Source organism: Channa argus, chromosome 21 (genome assembly GCF_033026475.1).
Source record: "Channa argus isolate prfri chromosome 21, Channa argus male v1.0, whole genome shotgun sequence".
In the NCBI taxonomy this organism is placed as follows: domain Eukaryota; kingdom Metazoa; phylum Chordata; class Actinopteri; order Anabantiformes; family Channidae; genus Channa; species Channa argus.
This window is the reverse complement of record NC_090217.1, coordinates 6,768,179-6,781,241: the sequence shown is the minus strand read 5'-3', so window position 1 is coordinate 6,781,241 and position 13,063 is coordinate 6,768,179. Positions and strand designations below refer to the sequence as shown.

Sequence of the window (13,063 nt, the reverse complement as noted above, 5' to 3'; positions counted from 1 at the left end):
TGACAGCTGCACTTAACAAATAATAAATCACAAAATCATCATAGAGAATCTGCATCGGCAATAAGTAAATATATCAAATAGAGAAAAAGAAAAAGAACTAGAAAAAGTACTAGAAAATGGAAATAATAAGTACTTCAAAGCTGTACTTAACTAAATAACTTGAGTAAATGTATTTGTTACTGCTCTTGATAACACGTCCAGCATAAACTTTAAACTTTACTTATGTAAATGATTTTAGCATCAAAATATATTTAAAGCATCAAAAATATAAGTACTTATTATACAGAATGATAGTATTTTTTTTAGCAAAATAACATGTAACTTCACGTCCATATTTAAGGTGTTTCCAAGAGTAAAAGAAATATAAACCATAAAACAGCTACAGTACCTGAGTAAATATGCTTAGTTACTTTCCACCTCTTATTTCTGAGGCAGTGGTACATAAAGCATTCAGATTTACCTGCCTAAGTAAAACTAGCAGTACCACAATGTATTCAAAAATCCTGGATTCTTGAGTCTACTCAAGAATAAGCAGCAAAATACACTTTAAGCGTATAGCTTGCTGCATATGCGGGATTATTTTACAACAATAGAAAATAACATTTTAAATATAGGAGAGACTCTTCTTCTTTTCCTTTCGGCTGCTCCCTTTCAGGGGTCGCCACAGCGAATCATGTGCCTCCATCTAACTCTATCCTCTGCATCCTCTTCACTCACACCAACTAACTTCATGTCCTCTCTCACTACATCCATAAATCTCCTCTTTGATCTTCCTCTAGACCTCCTGCCTGGCAGCTCCAACCTCAGCATCCTTCTACCGATATATTCACAGTTTCTCCTCTGAACATGTCCAAACCACCTCAATCTGTCCTCTCTGACTTTATCTCCAAACATCTAACATGAGCTGTCCCTCTGATGTCCTCATTCCTGATCCTTTCCATCCTCGTCACTCCCAAAGAGAACCTCAACATCTTAAGCTCTGCTACCTCCAGCTCTGCCTCCTGTCTTTTCTTCAGTGCAACTGTCTCTAAGCCGAACAACATCTCTGGTCTCACCACCGTCCTAAACACCTTTCCTTTCATTCTCGCTGATACTCTTTTATCACACAACACACCTGACACTTTTCTCCACCCGTTCCAACCTGCCTGCACTCGCCTCTTCACCTCTTTTCCACACTCACCGTTGCTCTGACCCGTTGACCCTAAGTACTTAAAGTCCTGCACCTTCTTCACCTCTGCTCCCTGTAACCTCACCGTTCCACCTGGCTCCCTCTCATTGACACACATGTATTCTGTCTTGCTGCGGCTAAGCTTCATTCCTCTGTTTTCCAGAGCAGACCTCCACCTCTCTAGATTTTCCTCCACCTGCTCCCTGCTCTCACTACAAATAACAATGTCATCTGCAAACATCATAGTCCAGGGAGATTCTTGTCTAAAAATATAGGAGAGACTAGCAGCTGCAAAATAAACATGTCATTGTGTGTGGAGGAAAAAAAACTGGGCCAAAAAACATCAATCCCTGTATTAGTACATAATCCCAGTTAATGATTAATGTATCTGTTGTAAATTGCTAACTTATGAGTCAAGCTCTGCTGCTCAGTATGTTGTGTTTCAAACCTCATCATCAACTTTGTTCTTAATGGCAAACATTAAACTTAACTTACTTATACAGTATTATATACTTGTACTGTGCAATTGGGCAATTAGTTGAAAGGGGTGTGTCCAAACAAATAGCAGTGTGACATTCAATCACTGAGGTCATCAGGTTTGTAAAAAAACAGGTGTGAATCAGGTGGCGCCTATTTAAGGATAATGCCAGCACTTGTTGAACATGCATTTGAAAGCCTGAGGAAAATGGGTCGTTCAAGACATTGTTCAGCAGAACAGTGTACTTTGATTAAAAAGTTGATTGGAGAGGGGAAATAAAGAGGTGCAAAAAATTATAGGCTGTTCAGCTAAAATGATCTCCAATGCCCCATTAAAATGGCAAGAAAAACCATAGAGATGTGGAAGAAAACGGAAGACAACCATCAAAATGAATCGAAGAATAACCAGAATGGCAAAGGCTCAGCCAGTGATCAGCTCCAGGATGATCACAGATAGTCTGGAGTTACCTGTAAGTACTGTGACAGTTAGAAGACATCTGAGTGAAGCTAATCTATTTTCAAGAATCCCCCGCAAAGTCCCTCCGTTAAAAAAAAAAAGGCATGTGCAGAAGAGCTTACAAAGAAATGGAGGAACATTTTGTGGACTGATGAGAGTAAAATTGTTCTTTTTGGGTCCAAGGGCCACAGACAGTTTGTGAGACGACCCCCAAACTGTGAATTCAAGCCACAGTACACAGTGAAGACAGTGAAGCATGGAGGTGCCAGCATCATGATATGGGCATGTTTCTCCTACTATGGTGTTGGGCCTATTTATGGCATATCAGGGATCATGGATCAGTTTGCATATGTCCAAATACTTGAAGTCATGTTGCCTTATGCTGAACAGGACATGCCCTTGAAATGCTTGTTTCAACAAGACAATGACCCAAACACACTAGGAAACGAGCAAAGTCTTGGTTCCAAACCAACATTAATGTTATGGAGTGGCCAGCCCAACCCCCGGACCCTAATCCAATCGAAAACTTGTGGGGTGATATCAAAAATGTTGTTTCTGAAGCAAAACCAAGAAATGTAAATGAATTGTGGAATGTTGTTAAAGAATCATGGATTGGAATAACAGCTGAGAGGTGCCACAAGTTGGTTGACTCCATGCCACACAGATGTGAAGCAGTTTTAAAAACTGGTCATACAACAAAATATTAGTTTAGTGATTCACAGGAGGCTAAATCCTAGAAACAAAAACGTTTGTACAAAATAGTTTTGAGTTTGTACAGTCAACGGCAGACACCCTTTCAGCTAATTGCCCAATTGCACAGCCTTAAGAGCTGCATATCATGAATGCTGGGTCTTGTTTGTTTTCTGAGGATCTACTGCACCTTCTGGTGTCTTTTTTACCTTGTAGCAATATATACTAAAAACCTGGATTATTCTGGTTAGTCACATTGTACTGCTAATATTTAGAACAATACTGTACGTATATAGGGAAACAAGCTACACACAGAACTGAAAAGGGTAAAGAAATCTGCAGTTGTATACAAGAAAGTTTTACTTGTATTTGTCACTTAAATAGTTTCCTTTGGGTTGTGTTATCAGATTACGTAAGAACACATGCAAGAAAAGATCTACTCTTCAACTAAAGATAAATTCTGGCTCTAGACTCACGTCAAACTCAAGCTAAAAAGTAGAATTAATAAAATCGCTATTGAAGTTTGACAAAAAAATCTTTCAACATTAAGTTTTAATAGTCACCAATAAACTTTATTGTACAAAACTGTAAATCTCATTAGATCAAACTCAGCTGTGTTTTCACTTAATCCTGCCTCACATTGTCATTTAGTGTGCACATCAAAATATACAGTAAATATAATACAATGCTTTTTGCACAGATCTTTGTGTATTATTGAAATTATTCTCCTTCCACTCTCATCTCTGTCTAAAACTCCTGAGAATTTTCTATTAATTTGAAAACGCATTCCCTTCACCATCCAGACAGTGATCACATTTGTCCGTTGGGTTTTTCCTGTGATTCGTCTGACCCATCTGAGAGGTTGGCAGCCTCCATCTGCTCCTCCAGCATCTCGTTTTTCTCAAGCTGCTGGCTGTTCTGACCAACTTGATTCCTGAACTTAGAGATAAACTCATTGCTTGCTAGCGCTACTTCCTTTTTGGGGCACATTTGTTTTGATGATTGGCGATATTGCAAACGCTCTGCAAAAGAAAAAAATAAAATAAATGCTTAGAAAATTATTATGTTTGTATCTGCATTTGCACAGTAGATGAAAACATACTTAGAAACAGCAACATACAGTAAACGTACAGTAGGTTTTGTTAATGTCCTTTCTCCATAAAGTTGTCATGAAATGCGATTTGATCTTCACCAAAGTCAAAAATATCACAATACTTCCAAGCTGATTAAAAAAAAATAAAAATCCAGACATAATCAGTCATGTCTTTATTAAACACACTTATTAAAAGTACAAAGTAATGGTGGAAGAAGTAATGGCAACACGAGGCTTCTGATGTCACTAAATGTCAACTGGAGTCCAATTATTTGAATTAAGAATATATGTTAGGTTTAGAGCTACTTTGCCTTACAGTGTCTGTGCGCTATTCAAAAGCAGTATCAGTTGATGTGAGTCCTTTCTCGAGTCAAGAGTTGTTGACTTGCAAGTAGCTGGAAAGGGTTACAGAGTAATCTCAAAGACATTAGATATTCATCAGTCCACAGTGAGACATGCAGTCTCTACATGATTCCAGCCAAGATAGCTCAAACCACAAAACATAATGCTCATTTAGATGAAAAAAGAAGCATAGAGTTACAGATAAAGACTTGAAGGATTCATTGAAGTTGGTTAACATCTCTAATTTTAAATCAGCAATACACAAAAATAGTCTTTGTAGCTATGAACTCTGGAAAAAGCCTTCGCTCTCCAAAAACAACATTGCAGCACTCTTGAAGTATGCTTCAGGATAACATGAGGGGGACTGTCTGCAAGCTGAAGCTCAGACAAGCTGGATGGGGACTCTAAATATTAAAGTAAATCCACTACAAATTGGCTTCAGTCAGTCAGAGCCCAGACTTTAACCCAGTATGAATGTTTTGAAATGACCTCAGGAGAGCGGTTCACTTTGTATGAATAATAGGAATGTTCAATAAAGACATAAAAAAATCCAGACTGTTTGTGTTTTATCATCTTAGAAATATTGTGTTTGTGGATGTTTGAGACTTTGGTGAAGGTTTCGCAACAGGTTTATGCAGAGAACCAGGAAATTACAAACTGTGATTAATAATACACTTTTAGTTGTAATGATTAAACTAGTGACCAAAAAATGGAACTATACTGTCTGATATTACTAAAGAAAATGGGATTTATTTGCCTGGACAACTGCAGATTTGTTTACTTTTTTCTGACATCTTTTTTATAAACTCCCCCCTCACAGTTCTAATCTGTGTTCCCCTTTTAAAATGTTCTAAACTCAAACTACCATCAGCATTTTTCTGTTAAGCACGTTGTTACTGATTAACAAAGCGCTACACAAATAAAGTTATTATTACTAGCCCCAGGGCTAAAGTCTCAGTCTCTTGTTTTTTCAGTCTGGCTGATACTTGCTGACACTGGGCGTGACCCCAGCCTTTAAAGCCGAAGCACGTTCTTTTCAATGACAGACTAAACAAAGAGCATACTGCACCTCCAGGTGTGATGGGCGTCATCAGACGGTTTAGCTGCACATTCCAGTGCCGCACATGTTGACTGGCATTCCTTAGCTTCTCCTGAACCTCCTGGAATGAGAGGATAACAGTAGTAACTCCCCCTCAGGCTTTTTTAGCCTTAAACCTGCTGCACAGTAAGCCAATCCAAACATACGCTCTTCTTCTCACCTCCAGGTGCTGGTGGCTCCTCTGGCGAGAAGCCTGCAGATGCTGGAGCTCCTGAGAGGCAGAGTGGAGAGCTGAGGGGGTATCCTCGTCCATACAACCGTCTGATGCCTCCTCTATGGGGCCGAGGCCCTGCGTGGCCTTCTGCTGCTCCTGCAGGAGCTGGAACTGCCTCTTTTTCTCCTCTTCAGCCTGTAGCAACCTGGAGAAGGGAAGAAAGAGAAAAAACAAGGCAAAGGCAAAGATATGGTGTGAGGTGAATGGAATTTGTCTGTGCTGAAACAACCGGACATGGTTTATTGCATTGGGTGTGTATGTGACCTCTCCAGCTCCTGTCTTGCCCTCTCCTCCTCCAGCCGAGCCTGGATCTCCATGTTGAGAGCAGCCTCCAGTTTCCTCTGTGTCAGCTCCAGCTCCTGAATCCTCTTCTTCTGTTGCTCAGCCTTCTTTTCCTTCTCCTGCATCTCAGCCTGCATGCTGTCCCTTAGCTACACACACACACACACACACACACACACACAGCAGTTCAGTGGAAATAACTGACCTATTCTTGAATCACCTTTTCCAGGAATGCCATAACCATTTCTTTCAAGTCAATAGAGTGTAATCTTTAAATTTTATAATGCCACTGTTTGCTACTGTTTTCAGAGATCAGGGTAAATGGGATGGACTCTAAATCCCATTTCAGGAGAACTGTAAATACATGTTGTCATCCTGCAAACCTTTTCTTACCATCTCAGCTTCTTTCAGCTGTCTCTCCAACTCCATCTGCACCTCCCTCTGTCTCTTTCTCTCTCTTTCCTCTGCCTCTCTTCGCCTGATTTCCAATTCTCGTGCATGCTGCAAAACACAGATTCTGATGGTTTCATACTGTAAACACATATTTATTAGTGTGTCATTAATGTCAGCTGGGTTAAAACTGAATAAAATGTCCCTCCTCAGATCCCTTGTGCTCAAACCTGGATTATGCTTTCAATCTCTAAGTCCTGTCTGTCCTTCTCTTTTTCCATCTTCTCCATCTCATGGATATTGGAGTCGTCCGATTGGCTGCTCCGGCTGCTGCAGCTGCTGCGTGTGCTTCGGCTGCGCTCCCGCTGGCTGTGTTCCCGCTGGACCCGTCTCTTCAGCTTGAGTTCGTGGTGAAGGGACGACTTGCCCTCTCTCTGGAGACGGAGGGCTGTTTGAATGGCTGGAGAGGAAAAAGGCACACGCGCGCACAATAAGAGCGTAATGTAAGTTCATAAGAACGAGAATTAGCACCCTAGCTTGGAAAAGGAAGACGAGCTGGAGAGCTTAATAAATTAAAGTGAGTTGCCCCTCGACCTAACACTGCCAGAAATCCCAAAAATAAAGATTCATGTTTAAAGGTTCATCTTCACTAGTATCAGCCTCAATAAGCAACATCATTCAAGAATCGTACTAAAATGTTCTGCTACAAGTAGAATGAGCAATGATCATTGTCGCTAGAATGTACATGTTTATCACTTACAGGGATGCCAGACACATTATGACACATGTCTCAGTGTCATGAGATATTTATGTTGGAGGTTAGATTGTGTTCAGGGAGTCAGCATAAACAGGATAAAACTCCTCCTAACCTTGTGCTCTGTTCTGGAATCCCACACACACGCTGCTTCGGCTGCTTTGAACTGCAGGAAGCTTTATACACTGCATACAATTGTCTCCCTGATCTGAGGTGGATAAACATTCCTGCCGGATAGTTAGGAAAACATCTAATGATAATTTTCAGTATTTCATTATTTAATCTATTATATTTCAAAGAAATAGTGTAAATAACTATGAGCACTCCCACAAGTGTCTTTGTGAAAGATAGTAAATACCTTGTGTGTGTTTCTTTGCCCTGCTATTTTATTCGTTTTCTTTTACTGACAAAACCATGCTCCAAATCCAGTGGGAATCTTTCCTCCAAAAATCTAGATACTTAATACCTTTCCATCAATTTATCAATGAATTTACTTTTTTTTTTTTGTTTCTACATGAGGGGTAGAGGAGGTGGAGTCACACATACTGGAATGCAAGGTTTCAGAGCATAAAGTCCCCAACAGAAATCCTGAATTGAGAACGCAGCCTGATTTACAGGTGTTTACAGAAACCCTAAAACATTCAGCATCTCTAAAGCACAAACTGATTCATTGGTCGTGTATTGAATCAGTAAACTATAAGCATAACACAGAATAATTGTGTAATAATAACTTGAGCTTCAACCGCTGTTTCTACTTATACACACCAACACACCTTGAATCCACTCCACCTTCTGTCTCTGGTCAGACGCACTCATCTCATATGTTTTGTTATGGGTTTTCACACAGAACAAGCAGCGCTTCCCCTCCCTGTCTGGGATTGGCTGTAACAGAAAATATAACACATCTGTTTAGTTTAATGGTAAATTCGGCCGTATCCACAGTGTTTGTCCTCCTGCTAAATATGTAAACATTCCGGATCACACACAATCGTTTCCCACTGACCTCTACGACACAGCTCTTATCCAGATGGATTTCCCCTCTCTTATCTTTCAAGTCCTCACTGACGTAGTACTGCATGGAGGTGGGCTTCAGCACAAACCACCGCTCCGTCCAGTTCCTACGCACATGTCCCTTTTTCCACATGTAACCCTGGAATTGAGACAGAGTTAAGGGAGCAATGAAGTGACACAAGAGCAGATGAGAAGGATGAAAGAAGTAGGAGCAGACACGCAAGTAACTCACCCTCTTCAGGACGTTGTGGTACATCTCCAAAAACACCTCGTCCAAAGCCAGACTAAAGGCCTCAGCGCTGGTTGCCTTCAGCAGTCGACCTGCACCCATGTGCTCCAGAAACGTCCACACAGACATACCCTCATCCAGCACTGTGGCAGTCTGGGATATTAGGTCCTCCAAGGGCCTCCCATCCCACTCCTGACTCATCGCTGTGGAGATTTTCTTGATGAGATACTCCACCTAAATCCATTCAGACATTAAAATACTTTAAGTGTTTGAAAAAAGGATGACACCTGGTGGAAAACAAACCCCGGCAGAGCTGGACTGTTGTTGATGATAGTACCCTGTACTGATAGTATGCTGACATATTTTATCAGCTTGTAATAAACCTCTGTGGAGGAAGGCTACTGCGCTGATAGTTGAGAAGCAGTTTATTTTGGTCTGCATCAGCAGGAAATGAAAAGCATTCTGGAGGAAGTGCAGAAAGGAAGAGCCTCATTATAACGTTCTGACTTTCACTGCAGTGAAAAAATGCAGTGATCTGAGTTGGTCAGGAGAAAAGCTAATTTGAGCACAATACTTATTTCTGAGAAAAAAGGTCCAGTTAACGTCCTCAAAACCATTTGTGTTGCTTTGTGGTCCTGTGTAATTTGTTCCCTTATCTACATTTGTCACACATTTGTCGCTATCTACTCACTGCATATTTTCTGTCATAATGTGCAGTGGTTGAACGTAACTAAATACATTCATTTTAGTCCTGTACTTCAGTACATATTTTAGGTATTTAGATACCTAGATACTTAGTATTTCCATTTTCTGCCTCCTCATGCTTCCATCATGGGGTGAGAGGCAGCGTACACCCTGGACAGGTGTTCAGTCTAACACATAACCAACACAAAGAGACTTACACAGACCGACAACCATCCATCCTCACCTTCACAACTAGGGGCAATTTAAAGTCACCAATAACCTAACATGCATGTGTTTGGACTATGAAAGGAAAACATAAAAAAAACCCTGCAACCACGGGGAGAACATGTATAATAGAGAACATAGAAAATTCAGGATCAAACAAGTTTCTTGATCCCATAGGGAAATTGTGTAAGAAAGGCCACAGACGGCTGGGGATTCAAACCAGGGACCATCTAGCTGTGAGGTAGCAGCGCTAATCACTCCACTATCGTGCTGCCCTACCCAGCAGTACATAATTTAAACTATATTGATGAAATTCAAAACAGTGTGATATGACGGTATTTTGGTATTTTTTTACTTCATACTTTTGTACCTTCACTCAAGTAAAATTTGAAAGCAGGACCTTTAATTGTAACAGTATTTCTACACTGTGCTAACGATACATCTACTAAAGTAAAACAATCTCAGCACCTCATCCACCACTTTGCTCTGGCTGTACAATGTAAGAATGTTTCAACTTTTTCTCAGATGGATAAAAAAATCCATACAATAGCTACAATCATTGGTTTTCTCAGCCAGACTGAACTCTACCGTCTCATCTTTTACCTCCTCTGGTATCATCACCAGTGGGTAGCGGTCCTCAGACAGGAGGTTGAACAAACAGAAGAGCTTAAAACTGTCTCTCTCTGACAGCAGCGTCCCCCCTGGTACCGTCTGGTAATTCTTCTTCATGGTCATCATCCAGCACAGGTCGTCAAACTTCTCCTTATCGTAGCTACCTTCTGTAACCTGGAAAAAAGACAGAAGAAGACTCATATTGACTAAAACTTTAATGTCATGGATTAAAATGCAGTCATAATAACTATAATTAATCAGTCAGACAAAGCCATTATGTCTTTCCTCTAAAACGTCCTCTTCTGATTAATGCAAAGCTGCTCCACCCTTTGGAATTTACCTTCAACCTAAGATTATTTATGCCTCCGCAAGCAGCTCTGCTTCTGAGAAATGTCTGGAGGAAGAACAAGCCAATAAATCTCAGCAGTGGACGAGGGCATATTGGGAACATTCTCAAACTGTTGTAAGTGATGCACAAGATGTGTAGATTAAATCGGGATAGAGCAACTCAAAGGGCAGAGCTGATGTTATCCTGCCCTAACTCTCTTTATGTATATATACACACATGGGAAGTACTTAAAGCACCAAGAGGCTTGAGATAACACATTTTTATACTTGTTGGTAGGATAATCCAGATATTGGTCTTTTTGTAGCATTTGTTAACAGTAAGAAATAAAATAGAACTCAACCACTCATCAAGACATCATCAATGCCAAATATTATACTCTATATACACTCTAAAATATCCAAGTCACAAATATCAACAAACACAATATTTCTAAGTTAATAAAACACGGACATGGGTTTATTGAACACACCCATTAAACATACAAAGTAATGCTGGAAAAAGCAACACTCAACTTCTGACGCCACTAAATGACACCTGGAGCCCATTCATTCCCCTTATTCATTTTAAATAGGATTGACAAAACATTAGAACCACCTCCTAAAAAAATCCACACCAGTCAGACTTCACAAGCCACTATAATCTCATTAATAAACACATACTGTAGTAGAATAATCACCTTTCTGACAGTTTCAAAATTATCATACTTTTATAATGTAAAAGTAGAATTCAAGGTAGAGCTGTTGTAGTAGATTACATCAGACTGAACATGTGTACCTAAAGAAGTGGCCAGTGAATATACGTAGGCTGTACAGTGACAGTTTCAATGATAATTTAGGGGATTTATATGTAACTTATAATATAGGTCAAAGGTCATCCTTTGACATCCACATATTTGTCATTATCCCATTAACTGTCTTCCACCATAAATTCAGGGATTCATAGGCTTTACATGTACATTTATAATCACTGGCAAATTATTCAGATTTCTAAATTTAATTTCCTTATAGCTGCTTCTAGTGTCATTTTAGTGTGTTGTCAATCATTAATTATAGAGCGATTGTGAGAAAATAGGCCCCTGTTTAGAAACGGGTTAAAGGATCCCCAGCCATCCTAAACAAGCTAATGAAGGGCGGAAAGACACACAAAGGTACAAGTGAGGCTGTTACAGCATCTATTGTTGTGTCTGTTTTTAACTATGTGTGGTAATATTGGTATGTGTGGTAATTTTGGTTTTGGTTTTCGCTTTTTGTTTTTTTTCTCTTCGAATCTTTAACTGAGCCCCTGACAACTCTATTGCCAATACGCCCACGTTGTGTTTATGTTCCATTAACTGACCCTTGCTGCCAATAATTTGCAGCATACACCACTTAAGTAAGGGTGTAAAAACAATCATCCGTGGTTCTTTTCACAGTACCTTGGCCAGTATATATTTGTTGAGGTAGGGCATGTAGCCATGATTAGACACCGGCCCATCATCATCATCCTGGAAGTGCTCCTCCAGAGCCACAGGGTCGTGTGGGATCTTTAGCACTGTGTACAGATTGTGGGAAAGCACCTGGCCAAAAACAAAGCACAAACACATATAAATGAATACATTTTCACATGCTGGCTGGCACTTTTATTTTAGAAAGGTCCGCACAGTCTTCTGTGCACTTCATGTTTCTTCATCTATCCGCACAAACACACACATGCAGAGACAGGCAGGGACTAAGCATGTCAGGACAGCTTACTGCTGTTTCCTTGAATTCTTCTGTCCTGTGGGGGCTCGGTCAGGCATTCACACTCACTGAGAGGGAAAGGGGGCTGGCTACATGGTCTTTCCTTGTTGCTGTCAGCCTCGATTTCTTTTTTTTAATTTTAAAACCACAACAGCAGTGGTGCTATGCCATCGTTAAAAAAAAAGTTTGACTTCTGGCTCAGGCATGAGATGTGTACAACTCACCTCCAATCTAAAGAGGCTACGTGTCTGCTGGAAGAAGCTTTATTTATTTATTTTTAAATACATGGGCTTCAACTGTTCCACAGTTTGCAACGTTGATTAACGTATAAAATCAAAGTTCATAACATACAAAGACAGGTTGGCTCTGGATTGTTTACAGCATTTAAGATTGTCTGAAGGAGAAAAAAGCCTAGTCTGCTCTTAACATTTGCGTAGCCGCTACGTCTCAGTTTCCTTAACTTCACATCTGTGCACACTCACCTTCAACTGCGACTTGGACACTTTGCCGCACTTCTCCACGTCCAGCGACGTGAACGCGTACCAGATAGACTTAAGGAGTTCGGATTTTAGGTCCATTTTGAAGACCCCCTTTTGTGCGCAAAACAGCTACATTTCCAAGCGCGGCGCAGCGGCGGCTTTTACGCAGCGACGGCAGAGCGGCGGCGGCGGAGAGGGCTGGCAAACGAACTGTGAGGCAGAGAGCTGAGCGAACTGCAGGGGACGAGAAGGAGACAGATGTAGGGCAAAGAGGCGGAGAGTAGCGACAAGGCTTGGAGCCCCACAACGAAATACGTATCTAGAGTTTTAAACACGTGTAAAACTGGGAAATTCCCAAATAGGCTACAACTTGATAACTTTTCTTTTGATAACTTATATCTTAATAAAAAGCGCAAATCGCGAAGGCGAATTTGCGCACATTCGAGCTACATTCCTGGGACCTGTAAGACATTTTTATCCAGGCATTACAGGGTGGATGTAGGAAAAAAGCCATTTAGCGCTTCAAGTGGGATCCGTGCTGTTAGATTCCGCAGGCTTGCAGAAGGGTTAGGGGCACACCCATGCGTTTACAGAGGCTGTAGCCATATTTATTTAGCCGCTTCCAAATCTAAAAAGTGCCCCTCACACATATATTTGCACATTTTTTAACAACTCTAGGTAAAAGACTCATATACCCGTCTAAGCAAACCAGATTAGGTTATTAAGGATGGCAATTAAACTCCACCAATAGGTTACACCCACATGATACTGCACATTTAAAACACTTCAA

General features: G+C 40.6%; 1 protein-coding gene across 1 annotated transcript; it reads right to left on the bottom strand.

Annotated features, from left to right (window-relative positions):
* Positions 1-3,325: 3,325 nt before the first annotated feature.
* On the bottom strand, positions 3,326-12,675 carry def6c (DEF6 guanine nucleotide exchange factor c). The gene is made up of 12 exons (XM_067490337.1): positions 12,277-12,675; positions 11,491-11,631; positions 9,719-9,901; positions 8,210-8,440; positions 7,970-8,116; positions 7,740-7,848; positions 6,443-6,672; positions 6,216-6,323; positions 5,805-5,971; positions 5,487-5,685; positions 5,297-5,387; positions 3,326-3,814 (listed from the first exon to the last, which is right to left on the bottom strand). The coding sequence occupies exons 1-12, from the start codon at positions 12,370-12,372 to the stop codon at positions 3,603-3,605; spliced, it is 1,914 nt and encodes a 637-aa protein (XP_067346438.1). The 5' UTR covers positions 12,373-12,675; the 3' UTR covers positions 3,326-3,602.
* Positions 12,676-13,063: the final 388 nt, after the last annotated feature.

What these genes read in the sequence shown, in the direction of transcription:
- def6c (XM_067490337.1), bottom strand. Translation starts at nt 12,372, where the DNA reads ATGGACCTAAAATCCGAACTCCTTAAGTCTATCTGGTACGCGTTCACG. An exon ending in GAAGGTGGAGTGGATTCAAG is followed by an intron (nt 6,673 to 7,739) that starts GTGTGTTGGTGT and finishes TTTCCTCTCCAG; the next exon opens with CCATTCAAACAGCCCTCCGT. An exon ending in GCAAGACAGGAGCTGGAGAG is followed by an intron (nt 5,686 to 5,804) that starts GTCACATACACA and finishes TCCCTTCTCCAG; the next exon opens with GTTGCTACAGGCTGAAGAGG.